The sequence below is a fragment of the Peromyscus eremicus genome, chromosome 8a (assembly GCF_949786415.1).
Source record: "Peromyscus eremicus chromosome 8a, PerEre_H2_v1, whole genome shotgun sequence".
Classification (NCBI taxonomy): domain Eukaryota; kingdom Metazoa; phylum Chordata; class Mammalia; order Rodentia; family Cricetidae; genus Peromyscus; species Peromyscus eremicus.
Window position 1 is genome coordinate 41,332,424 of NC_081423.1, and position 25,214 is coordinate 41,357,637.

Genomic DNA, 25,214 nt, shown 5'->3' on the forward strand with positions numbered 1-25,214 from the left:
TTTTTCTTTTTTTTAAAAAAGATTTATTTATTTATTAATTTATTATGTATACAGTGTACTGCCTGCATGTATGCCTGCACGCCAGAAGAGGGCACCAGATCTCATTGCAGATGGTTGTAAGCCACCATGAGGTTGCTGGGAATTGAACTCCGGACTTCTGGAAGAGCAGTCAGTGCTCTTAACCTCTCAGTCATCTCTCCAGCCCCAGGTTTTTCTTTTTTTTAAAAAAAATAATTTATTTAATTTTATGTCCATTGGCATTTGCCTGCATGTACGTCTTTGAGGGTGTCAGGTTTTGGAGTTATAAACAGTTGTAGCTGCCATGTGGGTGTTTGGGACTGAACCTGAAGTTGGTGCTTTTAACCACTGAGCCATCTCTCCAGCCCCCTTTTTTTTGGTTTTCTAAGAGAGGGTTTCTCTATGTACGCTGGCTGTCCTGGAACTCACTCTGTAGACCAGGCTGGTCTTGAACTCACAGAAATCTGCCTGCCTCTACCTCCCAAGTGGTGGGATTGAAGGAGTGTGCCACCACTCCCCAGCAATAATGGATTTTTTATAAGATATAATTATGTTTGTGTGTGTGGGTGGGTGTGGGTGTTTGTATAAGTAGGGATACCCAGGGAGGCCAAAGGCATTGGATAACCTTCAGCTAGAGTTGAGAGGTAGTTGTGATCCTGATATAGGTGCTGGGAACCGAACTTGGGTCCTCTGCAAAGCAGTATACACTCGTGATCTCTGAGATCTCTCTCAATTCCCATATAGTGGCTTTTTAAGAATAAAGTTTCAGGGCTGGATAGATGCCTCGATGGGCCAAATGCCACTGTACGAGCAGGAGGACCTGACTTTGAATATCTATCATCTGTGTAAAAGAACAGGTGTGGTAGTGCATGCCTGTGAGGAGGTGGGTCGAAATAGGTGGATCCCAGGAGCCTGCTGGTCAACTGGTCTAGTCAAAACGGCAACATCCAGGTTCTGTGAGAGACCTTGTCTCTGAAAATAAGGTGGAGAGTAATAGAGGAAGACCCATGATATTGACCCCTAACCTCTTACACACACATACAGGCAAGTACCCTGGTGCACACACACACACATACACACACACACATACACACCACACACCACACCAAACCACACACACACATTCTCTTTTTCAAATTTCACTTGTGACATCAAATGTATCAAAACCTGTTTCCACAACCACGAAAGGTCTCCCCCACAGCAGCCTTCTCTCCACACCTCATATCCCAAGGTCTTCTCTCTTTATTTACCAAGGAGGAACTGACACACAGAAGTAAACTTATGCAGGAGGCTCAGCTAGTCTCACGTGTAAATATTTGAGGCTACCCTCAGACCTTATCTCCCCGGAAGAGTCTGCTACACTTTAGCATGAACACGCAGCTGCTTTCAGTATAGTGTTCCAAACAGAGCAGAATGAGCTACAGAGAGACACTATGAAAGAGCTCTGATTGCCTGGGAGCTAGAAGGCTGCTAAGGGACAGACTTGCTTTCACTTGAGAGCTTGGGAAGGAGGTTCTGCTGTGAGGACAGTTACTGGTTGTAGAGTGGTTACTTCCACAGAACTGACATGTCCCCTCCTGGGATGCTCACAGGCTCAAGAAGTAAACAACATTCACAGGGCCCCTCTCCACAACGTTATATAAGTAATAGCAATTCTGTGTAGAGGGGGTCTCTGAACAGTGGAGCTGCCAGGCAACTCCAGGGATACAGCTCTCATAACCTCTGACCCACACTGGATTGGCTTTGCAGCGATGTAGGCTCTGAAACACTCTGCTTCTGAAGGTAGCCCTTTGCCTATTGCTGCAAGCCATAGGAAAATGTAATGAAATCCAGCTACTACCACAAAAGGTACTACTTGGAAAAGTTAAGGACTTTTCCAAAGGTCAAGCCATGGCTTAAGAAGTCTTGGTGAGCCGGGCGGTTGTGGCGCACGCCTTTAATCCCAGCACTTGGGAGGCAGAGGCAGAGGCAGGCGGATCTCTGTGAGTTCGAGGCCAGCCTGGTCTCCAAAGCGAGTTCCAGCAAAGGCGCAAAGCTACACAGAGAAACCCTGTCTCGAAAAAACCAAAAAAAAAAATTCTTGGTGATATTTTAGCTTTTGTATATATATTAACTGGTTCCTACAGCGATTTTCTTGTAATTCCGTGCATGCTTCCAAGAACTCCCAAGAGTGTATTTATCTAAATTACCTATCAAGCATCCAAGGCCAAACTGAAACACCACCTGTCTTCTAGGTCAGGCAGATAGCTTTATTTCTTGTACAATTTAGGGTGAGACCCTGCTTTCCTATACAACCTTACTAATAGACCCCAACTTCTTACCTAACCACTTCTAGGAATGTAGACTCAGCACATAGATCCATTTTTGATATACTAACCGGTTGTTAGCACTCAGTTGACCTCCTCTTTTTACCACTTGCATTGGGGTTGTAATAGAAAGCCTGACAGTCACTGCCTGAGGAAAATTCTTACCTACCCTTATGACCCCATAAGAATTCAAGCCTGGTGACCTTGCTCTGGCAGAGGACTGCTATTGCTTGGGTTTTAACTGGATTCCTGAAAGACTTGGGGAGAACTGAGAGAATAAGGAGACAGAGAGGAGGAAAGAGAGAGGAAAAGAGAGAACAGAAGAACTACATGGTAAGAACTGGAGAGGAATGGAGTAGATGGGAAGAACTAGACTGAAGGACTAAAGGAACTTTCCTGGATCACTCTTTAGACCAGACTGGCCTTGAACTCACAAAGATCTGCCTGCCTCTGCCTCCCGAGTGCTGGGATTAAAGGCATGTGCCACCACAGCCCCATTCATTTTGAGGTCGCCTTGACCTACCTAATCTTGACAGAGAAGAATAGCCTCGGCTCACTTGTGGTTTTCCCCTTTTAAAAATCCTTCCCTCACTGTTTTATGTGGCAATCTTGTTTCCTCAGAGATTGTCGTTCTGCTAGCAGTAATCAATAATCTTTTGATTATAATTGGATCGAGCCTATGGTTTTTTCCCAGGGGACACAAATGCCACACATTTGGAGATCACAGCGTTACCCCAGACTCAGGGCCAGCGGTGTGGGATTGCCTTGAAAGCCTGGGGAGCCTGAGATCTGGATAGGCTCCAGTAGACTTGTAAGTTTGGGGAGCCTGAGACCATGGCTACCACAAATTAAAAGTAGGAAGTAGGCCCCAGAGGGAGCAAGTCCAAAGTGGACTTGTAGGCTCCAGGGAGCTCAGACTGCTGCCACCACCACATTTGCAAATTGAAAAGAAAATGAAAGTAAGAACTGCAGGCCACCAGGCATCTGTGACTCGGAGGGATTGCTGAGTTGTTCTGTTCTGTTTCGTTGTCCCAACATTTGTAGAGGCATAGGGGAGGTCGAATGCAATCATAGGCCCAGTCTCTGGGACAGAGGAGACATCCTTCTGTCCTTCTGTTTCTGGTGTATGAATGATGGTGGCTACCACATGTCTGGGTTTGTCTGATCCTCTCTGACTGTGTGGACGCTCTGTTTTTTATGTTGTTTGCCCTTGTTTGATGGATCTGTGACTGTGCTTGTACATTTTGTTGCTGACCTGAGAGCCGGACCAAGAGCCTTTTGCTTCCTCCCCAGCTAGCTCTCTCTCCCAGCTCCCTCCTAGAGCTCGCTGTCTCTGACCCTCCCCGTGGCTCACTGGAGCCTGTTCTTTAAGTCCCACAAAATCGCTTATCTCTGAGCTTTCTTTGTTCTCTGCTTCCTCTGGTCCCACTTCTGGTCACTGGATGCAGTTGTGCAGGTATTCACGTGTCATTTGAGTGTGGATAGTATTGACGTGTTGGTTTATGCTGTTTCACTTTATTGAAAAGCTGGCTCTGGAGTGGGGTTTTGGCCTCTCTTCTTCCAACCCAAGCATGCTTGTTTAAAAGTTTGACCAACATCTGTTGAGTCAGGTGGATCTTCTGACTCTGACAGGGAAGAGAAAAACACAACAGAACAGCCCAGGGAGAGATGCTATTTTCTTTGAAACAGCTTAAAAATGTAGATGGCTTCCAGTAACAATCACTGTTGCTTACCTCTTGCTTTTGTTCTTGGTTTTATTTAACTCTCTAAAATTTTGCTAAAATATAAACTTTCTGTATCTTAAGATTTGTAAGCTCATTCAGTATGATTACAAATCTGTAGAGAAAACAAAAGCAACCCGATGCCAACATTTTCTGAGTTCCTGTAGATGTCTAGTTTTTTTTTTGTTTTTTGTTTTGTTTTTTTTTTTTTGGTTTTTTCGAGACAGGGTTTCTCTGTGTAGCTTTGCGCCTTTCTTAGAACTCGCTTTGGAGACCAGGCTGGCCTCGAACTCACAGAGATCCGCCTGGCTCTGCCTCCCGAGTGCTGGGATTAAAGGCGTGCGCCACCACCGCCCGGCCCTAGTTTTTTATAGTGTTCTGTTGAATGGCCTCTAGGTTACAGGTACTTAACCTGCAACTTAATGATGTTAGAAGAAAAAAATGCTTATTAAGCTTTTTAGATTGTCTGCCTTTATCTGCAGACACACACATACACACACACACACACACTGAAATAAAATAAAACCCTCCATCTAAAATCTCCCAGTTATAACTCCAGATTATGCCTGCTTAAAAGACTCAGAGCTGGACGTGTTAAAAGTTAATATTCCTTCAAAAATGACATGCAAAGCCATCAAACCTCCACTTGAGTCTGCAGTCACCCATTCCAGCTGTATGATTAATCTCTCAACTATAGATCCTGCTTTAGCCACGCTTACCCATTGTCCTCATAATATGCCCAAATGGGCTGTGCTAATAAAGGATTTCTGCTACCAAGTGAGCCACCTGAAGGGACTCTGGCCAGCTAGAGTGTGGCAAACGGCTCAGGCAGGCCTTCCCCTTCTCCCCGACTCCCTCTGCTTTGCCATTACATTACATTCCTAAAGCTAACTCCCTAGGTCTATTCCTTTATTTGGCCCTTCCTTCTCATCCTGAGGCTGACTACCAAGGTCCAGCTATCAAAGTATTGGAATCCAGCAATCAAAAGCCCCCTTTGGCTCACCTAATTAATATGCCTAATTAAAATGAAACACCTCATCCTAACACAGGGTACACACCCCTTTAACTTTATAAACTGCCATTAGTCTATGGGCCATGTCTGTCTACTCTATCCAGAGGCAGTCCTTTGTCCTCTGGGACAAATATCTCTACCCCTTCTCCTTTGTTCCCTTCTCCTTCTCCCTAATCCTCTATCTCTTTGTTTCTTATTCCTTGCCCTCCATCCCTTTGGGGCAAATAAACTGCCTTTGTGCTGACAACTTGGTCTTGGGGGTCCTGACCTGATACTTTTCTGCTGGTGGCTATGTCAGAGGAGCAGCAGGTGGCAACTGAAGTTCATGAGGTCAGTCTGCCAGGAAGCCAAGCACTGATGGGTGAATCTCATATAGGCAAGTCCCTGGAGGACTTTAGCTCCATAATGTCTCTTGCTACTGCTGTGCCTTTACATGTTTGCTGTTGCCATATTTCTCTGGTATCTGGCACGATGTGAATGGGTGTAGGGGGATCCCCACTGCCTTTAATGTAGTGTGATTATCTCATGAAAATATCCCATTCTACTGGGCATTTTTACCTGTGGATCATTTTCTCTTAAACTGTACTATTTAACTGAAGTAATGCCAGTTTAAATAGAATTTTGATGATTGAGGGGTTTTAATAACTATAGTAAGGGATTATGCTAAAGGTTAGTTTAGTGGGAAAATTAAGATAGGTAAAGACAAGATATAGTGTTACTCCTGCTCCTCATAAAACAAGATAGAAAAATAGAACAAGGAAATGTCACACAACTAGTTTTTCTTGAGGAGCCACATAGACTGTGCCTTAGGCTAATGATTAAGAAAGACAATTGTGTCCTAGAAGCTGAGTTAGCTCAAGTTCTTTTAATCTTAATGTTGAGAAATGTGTTCATGGGTTTTAGAGTGCGTCATAGCTGAAACAAAGCTTTGACAATGACTTAATGTTAGATTAAGATGTTTTTGTTAACAGTTTGGAGGTGAAAAAAAAACCCAAGGAAACAGTCTAAAGTTTAGAAAGACATGTAGTTGAGTGAGGGGCTCTTTGAAATCAGGGAACAAGAACAAAGAAGGTAGGTTATTATTAGTTGACCTGCTTTCCTGTTAGGATGGGTTGGCGATCAAAGATGATGATTAATTCCTTGTGCCCATTTCTGCCCTCAGCTTCCTGATATGATTTAATAAAACACTGTTGATGAATGGGTATGCACCCTGAGGATTTAAAGTGGGGATGACTGATTATTTTTCATATATCAAGTTTAGATCAAGGTCAGCAAGCAAGGCAACAGGTACTCAAGGAATGGGGGTCAGGGCCCAACAGATTCCCCCCCTTACTAAAAAGAAAAATGAGCTTCTGTCTTAGGTTACATGGGACCTCAGCACATCACCTTACCCGTCATGGAGACACCTGCCCAGGCCACACAGGCTCTCTGTCTTAGGTCGGTGAGTGCCCCCCCAGGAATTACCCATCACTGAATACTCATTATCATACAGGCTCAAACATGTGTGAACTGTAGGATTAACTGTTGCCAAAGATCTCAAAATGGTGCTGGGCTTGCAATCTGTGCATTTGACACAGAAAAGACCAACAGAAGTCCTAACCCACCCATAGCCAGTAGGCTAAGAGCAATTGAGCCATTCCCTTCCTTAATGAGCCTTACAGCAAAATGGAGTCCTCGTAAGATGGTATCCCAAAAGTAATTGGAACTTGAGTTTTATAAATTTTATAACTGCCAAAGCCAATCGAAATGTATATTACTGCTGAATTAAATTTATCATAATTAACTATGGTAGCTACTTTTGCTGCCAGGGTCTCCACTGTACTAGCTGTAGTAACCAACTATAAAATAGCAATCCCAGAAACAGTAGCAGTGGTGGCCGCTACCACTGTAGTAGCAACAACAGCCACAGTGAAGTCAGATTCTCTTCTGGAGCATGTGAGCACCATCTGTGTCTTACTGCCATGGTCCACTGGCATGGACACAACTCCAGGAACACGAACCACCAAGGCCCATTTTTCTTGATTCCAGCACGACTTAAGCTGGCAGCTCTGTAAAGAACAATTAAGAGCCACAAAGAGAAACAGAGACAGCACACAAGGAGCAGAACTAATGGTCTCATAATGGCTACATTTCAGGCTCACAAATTTTAAGGTATCTTCAAAGGGGGCTAGATGAATTTCAGGAGGCCATAAATGTTGCACAGGGCCATTCCTGAAAAGTAGGTACTACACCAGCTTGAAGAGGATTGCGAAAATGAAAAGGCTTAGCTGGCATGGTACTAATAACAAATGGAGGTCAGTGACCATACTACCAAATGTCAGGGTTACCCTTTAATCTCCAAGGTGCCTGGGTAACACGTTCTCAAACATACTTGAAAAAAGCAGTTACCATGAGGATTGCAAAAATGAAAAGGCTTAGCTGGCATGGTACTATTAACAAATGGAGGTCAGTAACCATACTACCAAATGTCAGGGTTACCCTTTAATCTCCAAGGTGCCTGGGTGACACATTCTCAAACATACTTGAAAAAAGCAGTTACCATACATTACCTTCTGAAGAATTCAACTGCATGGCTACAGTTCCTAGGCTTACACTAATTCTTGCCAAGGCTGGCCGTATTGGGCTCTCAGTCCCCACTGGCATCAGAAGGGGAGAGTTTTTCACGAAGGCCCAATAGGTCTCTGCCATGTTGGGATTCAGCAGCAACCACAGGGCGCACACAGCACTAGGGAACCCAAAGAGGAACCTCATTGTCCTGCAGAAAGACACAAACAGATCCCCGGGCCCACACCAACACCGGATTGGGTCCCCTCCAAGTGCCAGTAGAAAGATCCTTCCCTTGCACCAGAGGACGATTTGCAACAGGAGCCCTCCAGTGCTTATCTGCAGCGGATACTCCAGCAGAATCCACTGATAAAAATTTTAAAATATATAAAACAAGGGAAAGAATAGAATGTGGAGAGGAAAGATGAGCCCCTAGCTCCCCCCTTGTTACTTTAGCAAAATATGTTTTTAAGGTACAATGGCTGCGTTCTACTATAGCCTGTCTTTGAGGATTATGGGGATACCAGTCTTATTAACAACAGAAAAATCTTGGCAGAATTTTGAAAACCCCGTACTGCTGTAGGCAGGACCATTATCAGTTTTTATGCATTTTGGCACTCCCATATAAGTAAAAGCATGAAGACAATGATTCTTTACATCCTTAACCTTCTCACCTGAATGAGCAGAGGCAAAAGTTAAAGAGGAATATGTATCGATAGACACATAGACATATTGTAGTTTTCCAAAGAAGGCACATGTGTGACATCCATTTGCCACACATGGTTAGGTAAAAGTCCTCGGGGATTAAATCCCAAATGAGGAACAGGTAAAAATTCAACACAAATAGGACATGACATCATGGAGCGGTTGCCGTGCGCTGGGTCCCGGTAATCGTGTGTGGGGCTGGAGGTCACTGCTCAGCCGCTGGGGGGCTTAGGTGCCGCCGCTGCAAGCAGCCTAGCTTTTCAGGACCCTGCCCGGGCCTGGCGCGGCCTGAGGCTGCGGCTGCGGCTGCGGCTGCGGCTCCTGCTCTGCCTGGTGTTTGGGCTCCAGCGCCAGAGCCCGCCTGGTCTGTGCTCCATCGTGGCCTCACGGCTCCATCTCTCACCAGCATGTACCTGCCCTCCCACCGCTCCAGGCTGTCTCACATGCTGCCGCATGCACCTTTGTGCACCTTGCACACAGACACTCCCACTGTGCACTCCTGCCTGGCGCCCCGGGGCCGGGACCTCCTCTACCTGAGCCTCTTTTCACACAGTTTTAGCTTCAGTTAATTGTTTTTGAACTTTGACAGTATCATTAAACAACCAAGCACTACAAAGAGAAAGCAGCTAAGGGTGTGGAACCAGGCCCTTCTTTATGCAAGCGTTTTTGTAAGTCCATCTTAACGTGTTCCCAATATGGTATATTAAATCCCCCAGAGACCAGAAACCAGGGACTGACATTTTGGAGGATCTGAATGAAATCTTTAGCCATCCTGCTCTTAATGGTGGTGCCCTGTTGCATCAGCAGTCCAATTAACTGTTCCTGAAGGAGCAACTGCTAACTAGCTTCACCCATAACAATCACCCACCCGCTCTTACCCTTTTTTTTTTTTTTTTAAATGCTGGCCAGCCTTCTTTCGGGTGTCCTTCAGCACGTCCCTTCTTTCTCGGATCTCGGTGGAACCTCCACTTGTAGTGCCCATGCTACCACCCGTTCACCATGTCTGAGTGAGAGGCTGAGGATTAAAAACAGAGACAAGACAGCGGGTCATTGTCTCAGTAGAATGCTGAATGCCGTTTATTGAAGGAGGGAAGAGGTCTTAAATACAGGCTTACAGCACAGTGGGAGAGCCCTGGAGGGCAGAAGTTCACTACAGATGTTTTACATACTTGCATCCTAGCTGTTTACACCAAATGCAGGACACACAAACAAGGAACCTCTGGTAAGCTCTTCAGGAGGAAGGAAACCGGCAGGGAATTAGCATAGGGAGGACATCTGATCAAGGTCAGCAAGCAAGGCAACAACTACTCAAGGAATGGGGGGTCAGGGCCCAACAGAAGGGTCCAGGAATATAGAAATATAAGATTATAAACCTAAAGAAATGAGAACTGACAACTAGCAGCTTTGTCAGCGACTAAGATTAACTTTTAACAAAGGCTTTTTGCCTTACAGCAAGCGGCTCTGTCAGTGACCATAGGTTAGTTTTTAACAATGGCTCTCCACAGCCAGGGGTTAGCCCCTTGTGGCCGACAAGTGCCGTGGACCAAAGTCAACTTTTAATAGAAGTTTGTACATGATTCCTGGCATCCATCCCATCCTATAAACTTTAACCAAATGCCCTTCTGTGACTTTCCATTGTTTCGTACCCTCCCTGGCTATGGGAAACCTACTGTGTCAGGGAAGCTGCAGGTTTCTAAAAACATCATTTAACCGAAACCTTGTTAGTGAAAACTGTAAATCTCAAAATGCAATATGTCTCTGAGCTTAACCTGAAAATTGTAAAAATTCTTTTGTCCATGCCTAATGCTTACTTCTTACTATAAAAAGGGGCTTGGAACTCCACCCCTTATCACCATCGTTTCAGAAGCCCAAACTCTGGCTGTGGTCCTAGTTAACTGGCAAGCTTCTTGTGCCCTGTAATAATTTTTTTTTTTTTAGAATAAAGTTTGCTTCTGGTTCAGACTTTGGTGGTCTGTCCTCCATTATTTGTGTATCCCTGGGACCCAACAGATTTGTGATTCTTTTAAGATTCCTTATAAGGTTACCTTTTGAGAAAAATAATACAGTGACTGATCCTTTCTTTGTAACCACAAAATGCACCCTGCCAGTAAAGGAACTAGTTGAGAAAAATAACTTGCTTGCTTAAAACTCTGTTAATCTATAACAAGTTGCTTGGATATGAATCTTTGTGGGTCCTTGGGATAACTTGTTTTTCACCTTTAATATGTAAAATTTTTAATCATGTAAGAGGTATGGAAAACATGTGGTGGTATTGTGTTCCCAAAATATTGTGCACCCTAATAAACTTATCTGGGGTCAGAGAACAGAACAGCCACTAGATACAGAGGCTAGAAAATGGTGGCACTCACGCCTTTAATCCTAGCATTCCAGTGGCAGAAATCCATCTGGATCTCTGTGAGTTCAAGGCCACACTGGAAACAGCCAGGCATGGTGACACATGCCTTTCATCCCAGGAAGTGATGGCAGAAAGCAGAAAGGTATTTAAGGCATGAGGACCAGGAACTAGAGTGGGTTAAGCTTTCAGACTTTCAAGAAGCAGTTCAGCTGAGAGGCATCCAGTTTGAGGAAACAAGACCAGCTGAGGAACTGGCAAGGTGAGGTGGCTGTGGCCTGTTCTGTCTCTCTGATCTTTCAGCATTCACCCCAATACCTGCCCCCAGGTTTGTTTTATTAATAAGACCTTCTAACAATTTGTGCTACAGTTTTTTACTTATATTTATTGTAGTCATTCACTTAAAAAATAGAATGTAGTGGGGCAGTTGTAGCAGGAATCTTAGTCTGTTTCCTCAGACTGGAAGCTTCTCAGTCCTCATCCAGAATGAATCTCAGCTGAACTGTGCTGCTTAAAGCCTGAAAGCTTAACCAGCCAAATGCTTAACCAGCCAAATGCTTCTAGTTTCTGATCTTCATGCCTTATATATCTTTCTGCTTTCTGCCATCACTCCCTGGGATTAAAGACTCACTTCTTGGGATTAAAGGTGTGTGTCACCATGCCTGGTTGTTTCCAGTGTGGCTGTGAACTCACAGAGATCCACAGAGGGATTTCTACCTTTGGAATGCTAGGATTAAAGGCGTGAGTGCCACCATTTTCTAGCCTTTGTATCTAGTGGCTGTTCTGTCTCTGACCCCAGATAAGTTTATCAGGGTGCACAATATTTTGGGGAACACACTACCACCACAGGCAGTGGTTGTGCAAGCCTTTAATCCCAGCACTCGGGAGGCAGAGGCCGATGGATCTCTGTGAGTTTGAGGCCAGCCTGGTCTACAGAGTGAGATCCAGGACAGGCACCAAAACTATACAGAGAAAACCAAAAAAAAAAAAAAAAAAAAAAAAAAAAAGAATGTAACCACATTGTAATTTTTATATTGTTTGAAAGACTCTGCTGGGGTATATAGGCTGTGAGGGAGAAAATAAAGACACGAGAGAAGGAAAACATCAGGGAAGATGTAGAAGGAAAGCTAGAAGGAAGACATCAAGAGAGACAGAAGAGAAACATCTGGATAGAAGTAAGAAAAATAAAGAGACGAGAAAGGCGATGATGGAGAGACCCTAAAGGGGTGTGTGTGTGTGTGTGTGTGTGTGTGTGTGTTTTCTCTTTCTCTCTGGCCCCAGAGAATTGAGTTTTACTCCCTCAGGTAGAAAAGTCATGTAGGGTGATTAGTTCACTGACTCTCTGGATTTCCTTCACTCCTGAGCTGCTGTGGGCTGGTTCTCACGGCAGCAATACTTTTTCTTGCACCACCATGGCACTCCTTGAAATCCAGGGCAGGCAGCCAGAGGATGTGCCATCTTTCAGGTACAATGAACGGATTTTTTCTTTTTCCAGAAATATAATGTGTGGTTCATAATAGGACAGAACTCACTGTGCTAACTGTGCTGGCTGGTTTTTGCCAATGTAACACAAGCCACAATAGTTTGGGAAGAGGGAACCTTAACTGAGAAGATGTCACCATCAGATTGGGCTGTAGGCAAGTCTGTGGGGGATTTTCTTGATTGATGATGGAAGTGAAGGGGAGCAGCCCTCTGTGGATGGTATCCTTGGGCAGGTGGTCCTGGGATGTCTAAGAAAGCAGGCAGAGCAAGCCATGGGAAGCAAGACATGGTAAGCAGCCTTGCTCCACACCTCTGCCCCAGTTCCTGCCTTGAGTTCCTGCCCTGATGTACCTCAATGATGCACTGTGATTGCAACGTGTAAGCCAAAGCAATACTTTCCTCCCGAGTTGCTTTTGGTCAGGGCATAGGGAGCAAACTAGGACAGATCTCAAATGGCCAAAGTCATCTTGACGAGGAAGATTAGTGCTAAGAACAAGGTATCCGACACCAGATTTCAAGTTATAGTTCAGAGGCCTCACACTAAAAACAGCGTGGCACAGGCATAAAGTCAGGCACACAGACCAATGGCATGGGACAGGGGACCCAGAAAAAAACCACACAGCTATAGGCCTGTGGTTTTCTGTAATCTGTGCCAAACACACAAGGTGGAAACAGTCTAACAAACAATGCTGGGGAAACCCCATATCCATGTGGCTGAAGAATGGAATTGGATTCCTCTCTCTGCCCTGCACAAAAGTCAATACAAAGCTCATCAAAGGCGTTAATGTGAGACTTGAAACTACTACAGAAAAGCAGGGAAAACATGTCAAGATACAGGTAAGGACTTCCATGAAGACTCCATGGCTCCAGAGATCATGTGAGAACTGCATAGGGGAGGGTATGAATGAAATGGCTGCCTGGCAGACAAAACAATCAGAAGCCCGAAGGGACATGGAGAGAATGGCAGAAATCTTCATCAGGCATACGTGTGACAGAGGATGATTGGCTTATCCAGGGTTCATCAAATTACACACATTCACACACACAAGCACATGCACACACCACCCAAAGACACTCTCACACACAGGCACCCACATACATATGCACACCCACATACCTATGCACACATGCACAAAAATAGATGTCTGAAAAAAAAGGAAGAGTTTGAAAAGCCATTATGAAACTTGTTTTTGTACAATAAGCTAAACAATAATAAAAGCTTTAAAATGAAAAGAAACAAAAGCCAGGACATGCGCACTTGTAGATGGCCTTTCTGCTGGATGATGTGTCTCCCTGTCCCATCCCGGCTCTCTTAGGTACCTGGTTCCTCTCCTGGCGTGCTCTTTCCTGGAGGAATCTTAATTCTGAAAGCCGCTATTTCATCTTTCTCCTTTCTCTCGCCTGTTCCTAAGTCTTTAGAAATTCCGGGCGCTGGGATCCCAACGCTGGATTGGTGTATAGATTCCATCAACCGCACTCGGAGCTATGGGCAAACTCCGAAAAGGCCGCACCATCTGAAAACGGAGAGGAAGCGGGAGGCTCCCCCTAGTGGAAGGATTGGCAACTGCAGAAGGAACTCTGTGACCTTTCTGGGCTCTGCTGGGTTTCATTTGTGAAAGCTGTTATCAACAATTCCCTTTTCAGCTGGATATTTTTTTCACTCTTGTCTCTCAATAATCTTTCCCCTTCCCCCAAAAGCATGGTTGATTAATCATGCTTTGCTCTGGTCCCTTGTGGCAGGTGACTCACCAAACAGGGGGAGGCAATGGCTGAATGGAGACTGTTTAAAAAAACAAAGCAAAAGAAAAAACTCCGCCCTTGGACCGATCTGCTCAACATGAGGAGTATCAGGGAATCTAACATTCTCTTGACTGTCCTAGAAATAGCTCTGAGGGGGCTGGAGAGATAATAGCTCTGAGGGGTCTGGAGAGATGGATCAGAGGTTAAAAGCACTGGCCGTTCTTCCAGAGGTCCTGAGTTCAATTCCCAGCAGCCACATGGTGGCTCACAACCATCCATAATGAGATCTGGTGCCCTCTTCTGGCCTGCAGGTGTACATGCAGGCAGAGCACTGTATACATAATAAATACATAAATCTTTAAAAAAAGGGGGGGGGACGGCTGGAGAGATGACTCAGAGGTCAAGAGCACTTCCAGAGGTCCTGAGTTCAATTCCCAGCAACCACATGGTGGCTCACAGCCATCTGTAATGAGATCTGGTACCCTCTTCTGGCCTGCAGGGATACATGCTGTATACATAATAAATAAATAAATCTATTAAATAAATAAATACATCTTAAAAAGAAAGAAAGAAATGGCTCTGTAGACCTGCCCCTGCCTCCTGAGTGCTGACATTAAAGGTGTGTGCTACCACCCCCCAGCTAACAGCAAGCTTCCTGATAAGAAATGTTGGAAGTGCCTTGGGCCTACCTCAGCCAGGGTCTGTGTTGATGTCTGTGGCTCCTGATACCATTAAAGGCCATGCTGATGTCAGGAGTCTGAGCCACCACCTGGGACCATGCCAGCGTCAAGGACCATGCTGCCGTGGGGGCCATGCTGCCTGAGTGGCCTGTACTGCCACCTGGGGCCATGGTGACATCTGGGTCCCATGGTGATGAACACCATGTCTGGGTCCATGGTCCTATCACAGCCAGGGTCTGTTTTGATGTCCATGGCCCATGGTAACACCAAAGACCACACAGATGCCCAGGGTCTAGGCCATAATCTGAGGCCGTATTGGTGCCTGAGGGCTGTGCTGTCATCTGGTCCCTGCCCATCTGGGTAGCCTGTGCTGTTACATGGGGCCATGGTGTCATCTGGGCCTGGACTACTGCCTAGGGCCATGTCTGGGTCCATGACACCCCCCCCCCAGCAGCAGCAAGGGTCTGAATTGATGTCCCTGGCTCCTGTTACCACCAAGACCTGTGCAGATGCCTGGGGTCTGGTCAGCCACCTGAGACCATGTTGGTGTTCGAGGGCCTTGCTGCCACCAGGGCCATACTGATCTGGGTGCCCTGTGCTGCCACTGGGGCCATGGTGACGTCCAGGCATGGCTGCTGCCGAGGGCCATGTCTGGGTCTGTGTTCTTGCTGCAACTGGGGTCTGTGATGAGGTCGATGGCCCATGTTGCCACAGGGTCATAGGAACCAGGGGCGTTGAAATCCGAGGGCCATGCTGAGCTGGCCTCGCCCCTTGCTGGCTCTGGGATATCTGGCCCTGCTCCTTGCTGGACACCGCAGCAGGAGAGCAAGTCCCACCCCCCATGGGAGAGCTGGACACCCCTCTTCCCACTCAGGCGAGATGGACCCATTCTTCACCATGGTTGTGGGAGAGCTGGCCCCGATGACACGGGCCTAGTATGACTCTGCCCCTTAGGTGAGGGGGACAGTCCTAGTGGCTCAGACCTACCAGCTCAGCTACCACCCAGACCCACATCCTGGACCTTGGGTTAGGCCACCCTAACATCTACCCCATCTGTGACCTGCTGGAGTGAGTGACTGAACAATAATGGCAGGGACCTCCATGACTTGGGGACAACAGCAGACTATCCGAGAGGCGTTTCAGTGAGGGTCCGTGAAGATGATTGACAGAGGCCTTGAACCAGACCAAGAAGATGAACGTTTTGTGAATGGGACTATTGGACCAAAAGGTATGCTGTGTGACACACTGCAGCTCCCAATGCCACTAGGATGAATGATGAGGTGTTGGAAAGACAGAGCGGCAAGGTGGGTTTGTCGTCGTCATTGTTTTATTTTGAATCGTTTTTGGGGGGTTTTCTTTGAGGGGATGCTGCAGGGGTGAGGGGAGGATATGGAGGGACTGGGAGCTGAGCAGGATTGGGGCGCATGATGTGAAACTCCCAAAGGACCAATGAAGAATTATGGTACCTATAAAAAAGAAATATTGAAAGTGCCTAGCCTAGATTTCTTTTTAAAAATGTAAAGGTACACATCTTTGAATATGTACCACATAGTGTATGTGAGTGTTACCAGGAACAAGAAAGATTGACCAGAGTTCAGTCCCCTGGACCCCACGTGGCAGGAGGGAACAAATCCCTGCGAGTTGTCCTCTGACCATCACCCACATGCCACAACCAGGTGTCCCTCCCACAGATCAGAAGCACTTCAAGGGCTGCCGTCTCCCCTGCCCCAGGCTGGATTTCCACAGGTGGAAACAAGGCCTCAAATGCATGACTATTATGTGAAGGTCCAGCCTGAAATTATTCTAAGATTACGAAAAGCTTCCAGTGTTTGACTGGCTCCCCTTACCGGTCTTGCGCAGACGACCAATGTACAATGATCAAAGCTGGGGAATTAACGTTTACAAATTCTGTCAGCTAGTCTCTTGGCCTTTTCCAGGCTTCCCCAGCTGTTGCACTGTTCTCATTAGTAAGCCTCTTGATGTGTGGTGAGCTAGTACCACACTTCGCATTGTCTTACCTCCTTGGTCTCACGTAACCCCGGGACCTTCTCTTGTCTTCCATGGCTCTCACATTTCCCAGTACTCATGTGCTTTGCAGAATGTTGCTCAGTTTGAGTCTGCTTGCTTCTCCCTGGTTTGGATTTGGACTCTGCATGCTGGGCAGGAGTACTGCAGCACACCGTGTTGGGGGCAGGAATGGCGGGGGAGAGAGAGGTTGTGATGTCAATATCTGGAGTGGTACTGGGGCTTGATGGAAGAGATGCCTGCTTTTCTTATGATTTTTTTTTTTTTTTGCTACAGGCCTCAGGAATATATCACAAGAACTCAGCTGATATATAACAAGCCAAATAACACCAAAAGCTCCTTGGAATTTGGCTTCCTCTGAAGGAATTCCTTGATCCCTTCAGGCAGTGGCTTTGCCATAAGCAGCTGAGTTCTTACGATACGTTCCTGCAGCCTGTAGCAAGTTTTTCCGTTTGAAACTGGTGTGTCATGGGAAGAGACACTACCCACTTCCACCCTTGCCTACATATTTCTAGGTGGTGTTCTAACAGCGGACTTAGAGCCCATCTGTACTTCTGCAGTGACTCATTGGGACTCTGTTGGGAGGAGACTCTGTTTCTTCCTCCACTTCATTGACTTTTTATCACTACAGACTGAACATCTGCTTTATTCTATGGGTGTTAACACCCTTTAGGATTTTGGGCAGACCTTATTAAATTGTCCAGAAAGGCTGAGCAGACCTTCACTTCCCTGGATACTGTAAGAGCCCACCACCAGCTTTTGTGCCCACAACCCATCGCTTTTACACAGCAAGTGTGGTCAGTGAAGGAGGGGTCTGTCACTGCTGCTCAGCACTTTATTGCCAGCAGACAGTGTCTTTCCACACACTCCGATCACTTCTCTTCTGTTCCCTCATAGAACACTGCAGTTTTTTTTCTTGCCGTCTCTGTGTTTGTGATAAATGTAACAAAATAAAAACAACGCTGGTGTGTGTGCTGTGTGTCTGGACGTGTGCATGCAGCGGAGGGCAGGTGGAGTTGGTTCTCTCCTATTACTAACTTGAATATTTTAATTTTGTGTTTGTGTGTGTGTGTGTGTGTGTGTGTGTGTGTGTGTGTGTGTGCCAGAGTACAACCTCAGGTGTCATTCCTCAGGAGCTAGCTACCTTGTTTTTGGAGACAGGGTCTGTCAGTGAATGTGTAACTTGATAATTCAGCCAGGCTGGCTGGCCAGTGAACCCCAGGGATCTGTCTGTCTCCCAGTAATCTGAGTGCTGGGTTTACAAATGCATGTTCCCCTGCTTGGCTTTATTTTATTTTATTTTTTCTTTTTCATGTGGGTTCTGAGATTGAACTCAGTTCCTCATACTGGCAAGACAAATGTTTTACCAACAGACCTATCCCCCTAACCCCTGAATTTAGATGCACATAAATTTTATAATTTTATACAATTCAACTGCAGATTCAGTTTTTATTTCTTCTATTTGTCTTTCCTAGATAACAAGAAATTCAGCTTGTTTTCTTAGATTACCTATGCACTTAATTCTTCTCCTTTTTTTCTTTTCTTTCTTTCTTTCTTCTTTACAAATTTCTTTTATTCTTCTGGAATACATTCTACCAGACTTTTTAACATCAGAGTGCTTCCTTATTTCAATGTGTTTACTCCAAGTTCAGGAACGTATGAAGATGAAATTTAAATCAGTAGAGAAATGCATACAGCTTCTAACAAATTTACAGATGAACCCCTCGGAGGGCAAAGTGGAAGCTTACCTCAAGCTATTTATAAAAGCAGATTCCACATGGATATATTTTCATTAGGAAAATATTTTTTAAGATTTATTTTATTTTTAATTATGTATATGTGTATGTGCTTGTGCACAAGTGTGCAAGGGCTTGCAAAAGCCAGAAGAGTGTGGCAGATACCCTGGGCCTGAGTTAAAGGTGACTGTGAACATTGCCAGTGCTGGGTAAACTCAGGTCCTCCACATGAGCAGAAAGTGCTCTTAACTACTGAGCAATCTCTCCAGCCTCATTAGGAAAGCATTTTTATCAAGAAAATATGAGCTCTGCAACTCAGGCCCTCTGAATAGATACACAGCAGGTTGTCTATGCCCCCATAGTTTGATAGCTGTGGGCAGGCATGAGATAGATAGATGTAAGGTCAGGAAGCTTTTCATCATACTGCTAGGACATCTTGCTGCCTCTGCCTTAGAGCACAGACTATGCATACAATGGCAAAAACATTTTACTTTTCACTACTCACAAGGCTTTGGTTATCTTTACCCAGACTCAAATACATACAAAAGCAAAACTTGTATTTGAATACATTTAAATAAGTAAGAATATAAAATGCAGGTTTGCAAATATGTACAATTACTAACATAAATACTAATTTACATGACATGTAGGCATAATAGAACATAATAGAACACATCAAAAAGAGGACTGTGACGGGGCCTGGGAGAGACTACAAAACTAAGTCATCAGTGATCGGCATCAAAAGCGCCACAAATAAAACCTGCAGATGATCCCAGTGATGTCACTATAGCTGGAAGAAGCAGCTCTCCGGTCTCACGGAATGTGGTACTCCCGGAAGCACTTGGCACGGACACCCTTCTGGCACTTCTCACAGCTGGTGTTGGTCTGTGAGTGGCAGAGGGCACACTGGGTCCTCTTGTCCTGATGGACAATCCAATGTCCAATCATATCGAAGCGGCTCTTGGTTTCCACCCGCCGGGTCACACCCGGTGCAGCTGCCACCATGTATTGTTGAGGGCCGTGTCGATGATGTAGCTGGAGAAGTCCCACTTCATGCCGCGGATCTTCACCTTGTCCTCGGCGATGTTCTGGTCCATCTGGTCAACCTCTCTGGCCTTCTTCTGATAGAGCTTTCCCAGGGATGGCTGGTGGACCTGTGCCCCAGCTTTGGCTGCTCCCGGGTGGCGGCTGGTCTGCCTCACTGGCTCTATGCCCACGGCATTGAAGCAGATATTCACCACGCGGCTGGTGCGCCAGCGGCACACAATGATCTCCTCGCTCTCGTCCACCTTGGAGTCAAACGAGCCCTTTCTCTTTTTCCTCCGTTCTTTGGGATCCTTGAGGGGGCAACGCTCGGTTCTGTACTCAAAAACAGTTCCTGTGGCCTTCACCCCTTTTGTCCTCAAAATGGACATCAGTTTGACGCTTGTAAAGACCTTATCAAAGACTATGTGGTATGGCAGGGAGCCGTGCTCCTGAAGGGCGTCCACAAATCTGACCACTTTCCTCCTTTATGCCTTCTGAACTACACAGTGAGGCTGGCAGGATGAAGGGATTTAAAAAGTCACTAACTAGGGCTAACCGTGCTCCCACGAGCACTGTATGCATCCCTTACCGTGAGTCTGAAGCCATCACAAGCTGGGAAGAGAGGATGTCCTTATTCAGGGTCTAAGAGCCTGTAAGACAACGAAAGTCAGTGTTTTTAATGAGCAAAGCCACAGACTCTTTACCATTTAAAGCGACAGTTCTTGCTTAAGGCTTGCCAATGAGAAGGATGGGACACACACAGGAAATAGTATCAACTGGCTGTCCCATCTCAGAGCACAAACCAACGTACATTCTAAATCAGTGTAGCTCACTGACACAACTATGGACATTTGGGGCTAGATAAGTCTTTGCTGGTGGGGGTGGAGGGAGAGTCAGCCCCCTGCATCATCCCTGGTTTCTGCTCACTAGGCACCTGTAGAATACCCAGCCTCCTTAACTGCTGAAATACAAAATTGCCAGGGGCTGAAAAGACTGGGTAAAAGGCTTGCTTACACAGGCCTGGCGACTTGAGTTTGGTCCCTGGAACACACGTGACGGTAGAAGGAGAGAAATGAGTCCACAAAGTTGTTTTGACCACCACACACTTGCCTCGGCACTTACCTGTCCCCCACCCCCACCCCCGGCACAATAACAACATAACAAAAATCTCCAGACATTCTGACGTGTTCTCTGGGCCGGGGACACAAAATCACCTGATTTTCTGTGGAGATGGAACTATTCTGCCTCAGAACTATCCAATTTGGAAACCACAGGCCACAAGTGGCTGCCGGGCATTTGAAATATGGCCGAAGACGCTGAGTTTTTAATTTAAATAGCCACATGTGGTCAGTGTACTAGACCAATTCTAAGTATATTGAGAATTAACTGTGGGGGCTCAGTGGTTCAGAGCACTTGCTGCTCCTCCAAAGAACCCAGTTTGGTTCCCAGTGCCCGAACCAGGCAGCAGCTCACAAGTACCTGTGACTTCAGCTCCAGGGAGTGTGACGCCCCCTCCTGGTTTCCACAGCACTTGCACACACATGGCAAACATATACATTTTAAAAACTTTAAAAACTAACCATGAAAAAGCCAAAATTTTAAAGTGTTTATTTGTAAGTATTTTTTTTTTTTTTGAGGCAAGGTCTCATGTGATCCAAGGCTGAACTTGAACTCACTTTGTAGCCGAGAGGTGCCTTGAACTTCTGACCCCTTTGCCTCTACTTCCCAATGCTGAGATTACAAACGTGTGCCACCATGCTGTTAAACTTTTTGTTTGTCTGTGGAGACAGGGTCTCTCTATATAAGCCTGGCTGCCTTGGAACTCACAATATAGACAAGGCTGGTCTGGAACTCACAGAGATTTGCCTCTCTCTGCCTCCTGAGTGCTGGGATTAAAGGCCACCACACTTGGGGGGGAAAAAAGTGTAAACTTTTAAAGAATGAATGAAAATCAGTATAGAGGAGGGCTTTTTTGTTTGTTTGTTTTTTAGAATGAAAAATTAAACATCCTTGGCCCTCCTACAAATCTGTAGTAGGCAGCCTCTATGAGAGCCCCATGGTCCTCACGCTCCTGGTGTCTATGCCCTGGTGTGAGCATGGGGACCACATTACCTACTACTTCTGACAATCAGAATAGGGCCATGTGGTGAGATGTCCCCTCTGGGAACCTCTGAGGAGAGGCCACAGAGAGACTGGCCTGCTACACTGCCTCTGTCTGTCTCTACCACTCACTTTGAGGGAAGCCAGCTCCCACAGCTAAGCTGTCCTATAAGAAAGGCCTGTGGGACAGGACAAGAAACCAACAGCCAGAGATAACCAAGGCCCTGACTCTAACACTGAACAGGGACCCAACTCCCAAGGAACTGTGAAGACTGGCAAATTCTGTTGTATTTACATCGTGACACAGCTCTCAGGGGCAGAGAGCTTGCTCAGCAGGTAGGAAGACCCAAGGGTATCCCCTGCACTGCAGAACCAATAGTAATAATGCCGAATTTAAAAATAAAGTAAGAACGTTCCTGTTTATCAAGTGACAGTCACAAATGGAAGTTATCTGCAGCAAATGTAAAATATTTATATTTTGATATTATAAAGAATCTAGAACATGCAGGGGAAAAAATCCCGGTAACTGTTAAAAAAAATCAACAATAAAATAGGAAAATGGACAAAAAGATTTATGGGGATAAAAGAAACATAAATGTGAAAACACATTTAATTTCCACTACTCAGGAAATGAAAATTAAAACCACAAGATATCATTTTGGAGGTACAAAATCCGGGAAAAACAAACAAACAAACACGCTAAAGGCCGGCATGACCAGGACGAGAAGCAGATTTGAGAAGCGTGAGTCCAGAGGCTGCAAGACCACTGAAGAGTGAGGGACGCTAGCCGTGCAAGCTGAACATAGAGCACCTGACTGAGCCGAAATCCATTCCACATATTTAAGGCAGGGTTTTCCAACCCCGCATAGGAGCTAGACAATTCTTTGTGTATGTTTGGGGCGGGCCTCGCAGTTGTGGGAGCCGGGAAGCTGTTTTGTCAATTTCAGGGTGCTCAGCATGTCCTGCACTTGCCACTAGGGGGCAGCAGCATCCCGACGACAGCTGCGCAGACCCAGAGCGTCTCTCCCTCATCACACACACCTTCAGAGAATCCTGGCCTAGAGGGAGTACTGCTCTATGCTCAGGAATGCTCATGGCAGGACAGGAAGCCAGAAGTAGCCCTAATGGCTCACAGAATGGATGTAATGGACACGATAAGAAAGGAACAAATCTCAGCCACACAAATCACTAATGATTCTGAAAAAAACACCAGGGTTGGAAATGATGTAATCCCAGCACTTGGGAGGGTGAGGCAGGAGGATCGTCATGAGTTCAGGGCTATACAGTTCCAGTTGAGGAAATGTCTCCATGAGATGCAGCTGTAAAGCATTTTCTCAGTTAGTGATCAGTGCGGGAGGTGGTGCCATCCCTGGGCTGGTGGTCCTGGGTTCTACGAGAAAGCAGGTTGAGCAAGCCAGGGGAAGCAGGCATGTAAGCAACAACCCTCCATGGCCTCTGCATCAGCTCCTGCCCCAAGGATCCTGCCCTGTTTGAGTTCCTGTCCTGACTTCCTTTGGTGATGAACAGCAATATATAAGTGTAAGCCAAATAAAGCCTTTCCTCCCTAACTTGCTTTTTGGTCACGGTGTTTCATCACAGCGTTAGAAACCCTAACTAAGACACTCTAAGAGAAAGGTGCAATCATGGCAACCCCCAGGGCACTAGACTTTGGATCAGGATCAGTTTCCTTTGAAATGACATTTACTTATGGGGGTAGGGAGGGGATACACACCCATGGTGCACATGTAGAGGTCAGAGGTCAACTTTTGAGTCTCAGTTCTGTCCTCCCACCATGTGGGTCCTGGGAATCAGGTTTGGTGGCAAGTGCTTTAACCCGTTGGGCCGTCTCATTGGCACAGAAGCACTACTTCTGTTTCAGGACCCTTTCAACGGCTCCCTTCTTCCTATTCAATTATGTGTCTTTTACATAAATGCACAGCATAGGGACACCTACAGAGAAACACATGTGACCACATCGAGTCATACTGCCCAGCAGGAAGACTGCAGCCCCATACAAGAGGGGAAGGGTACATCAACCTGCTGAGAGATTTCACCAAGGTTAAAGATGACAAGTACCTAGAGTCACCTCCCCACTCAACAGTCTCTACCCTTTGGAGAGGAATCTCCTCAAAGTCCACAGGCAAGTGTGTGCCTTCTGTCCTCACTGTTCTAAGCAACTGCCAGGCCTGTAGGGAAGACCTGGGTCTTCCAGTTCTACGCCCCTCCACACACACATGAGCCTGGTGGAAATGTGGAACACGGAGCCACCAGCGAGAAGCTGTGCAACCTTGACAAGTCATTCACGTCATCTGGGCAAATGGGGTCACTTTGGTCCCCACTTTCCCCGGGCTGTGAAAACAGGGAGTCTGTGTGTAATGAAGGACGATGGGCGTGGCTTCCCAGTGCAGGGGACTGCTTCAGATCCCACCTCTCCCACGCAATGACCGAAGTCAAAAGTGCTTTGAAACCTGAGCATGCCACGAACTCTTTGGCATCACATCCTGAGCAGACTTAAGGCTCTTTATTATCTCCCTCCCATAACTTGCTTTAGATAGGTAGTCAGGTTTGCCTTGAAACACTGATGAAGACACACTGTTGTGCTTTGGGGTGAATTTGATAAGAGATGTCTGACCTTTCCCCCACTTCCAGTGATGTCTGGGACAGGGAGTGTGCCCTGCCTTCTATTCATTAGCTCATGCCTTTTCCTCTGCTGGGCCCAAGGCAGGCCTCATTTACTTATCAGCAGGCTGCCTGGCAAGCCCCAACCAGCCATTCTGCCACAGCCTGTCCCAGACACCTGCCCAGGCACAGCTGAACCAGGCTTGAGAGTGACAGTCCTGTGGACTTGGGAGGGACACCTGGCCTAGCCTTATGAATGTGTTTGTTCTCAGGGTTTATGGACAGAGCCACAGAAGGCTGCCCAGGATGGAAGCCCAGAGTAAATGAGAAGACTCTTGAGGAAGGAGTCTTTAAAGACTAGTGGAGGTGATGGAAGGGAATGGTTGAATCCTGCAAAGCACAGGTCAGCCCGAAGGGCAGGAGACGGGCAGATGGGGTGGAGGGCAGAATTGTTCCAAGACCCAGTGGCCATTCTTAACTGATGAGGCTTGAAACCTGGGGCCTCAGGGACCATTCTGAAGGATCTTGGGGGAAAGGAAATCAGCAACAGTGCTGTGTAATACATCAACTTATCTAAGGAGACAGGGCATCTCAATGTAATTAGAGCCCCCACCCCCTGAACAAAAAATCCTTAAGATGAATAGAGATTTAAACAAGGCCTGCACAACTGTGTTGTTCTGTTAAAGAAGATGGTTATTTAGTGGAGGGCTTGAAGTAATCTGGGTGAGTTAAAGATAGATTTTTAAAAAAAAAAAACAATTTGTTTTGCAACATTTTTTTAAATTGTGAAAACAATTTAAAATAAAATTTTATTTTAGGGCTAGGACTAGAGATCAACTGGTAGAATGCTTGCCTAGTATATACAAAGCCCTGGGCTCCATCCCCAGCACTGAATAAACCAGGCTTGGAGGCAAATGTCTGTAATCCCAGAACTCAGAAGGTGAAAAAGAAGGATCAGAAGTTTAAGGTCATCCTGAGCTACATAAGGAATCTGAATCCAACCTGGTATCTAACAAACAGAACAATAACAAAAAATAATTTTAAAGTGTTTTATACCATCAATTATATATTTTTCACTATCAATTACAAATAAGAAAGAACTAGCTGGGCGGTGGTGGTGCACACCTTTGATCCCAGCACTCAGGAG

The 25,214-nt window shown here is 46.0% G+C and overlaps 1 protein-coding gene across 1 annotated transcript; it reads right to left on the bottom strand.

Moving 5' to 3' along the window:
- Positions 1 to 19,135: 19,135 nt before the first annotated feature.
- Pgbd2 (piggyBac transposable element derived 2) lies at positions 19,136 to 19,954 on the bottom strand. The gene is given in 3 exon segments (XM_059270633.1): positions 19,136 to 19,305; positions 19,308 to 19,831; positions 19,938 to 19,954. Coding segments are annotated over 3 exon segments (711 nt in total).
- Positions 19,955 to 25,214: the final 5,260 nt, after the last annotated feature.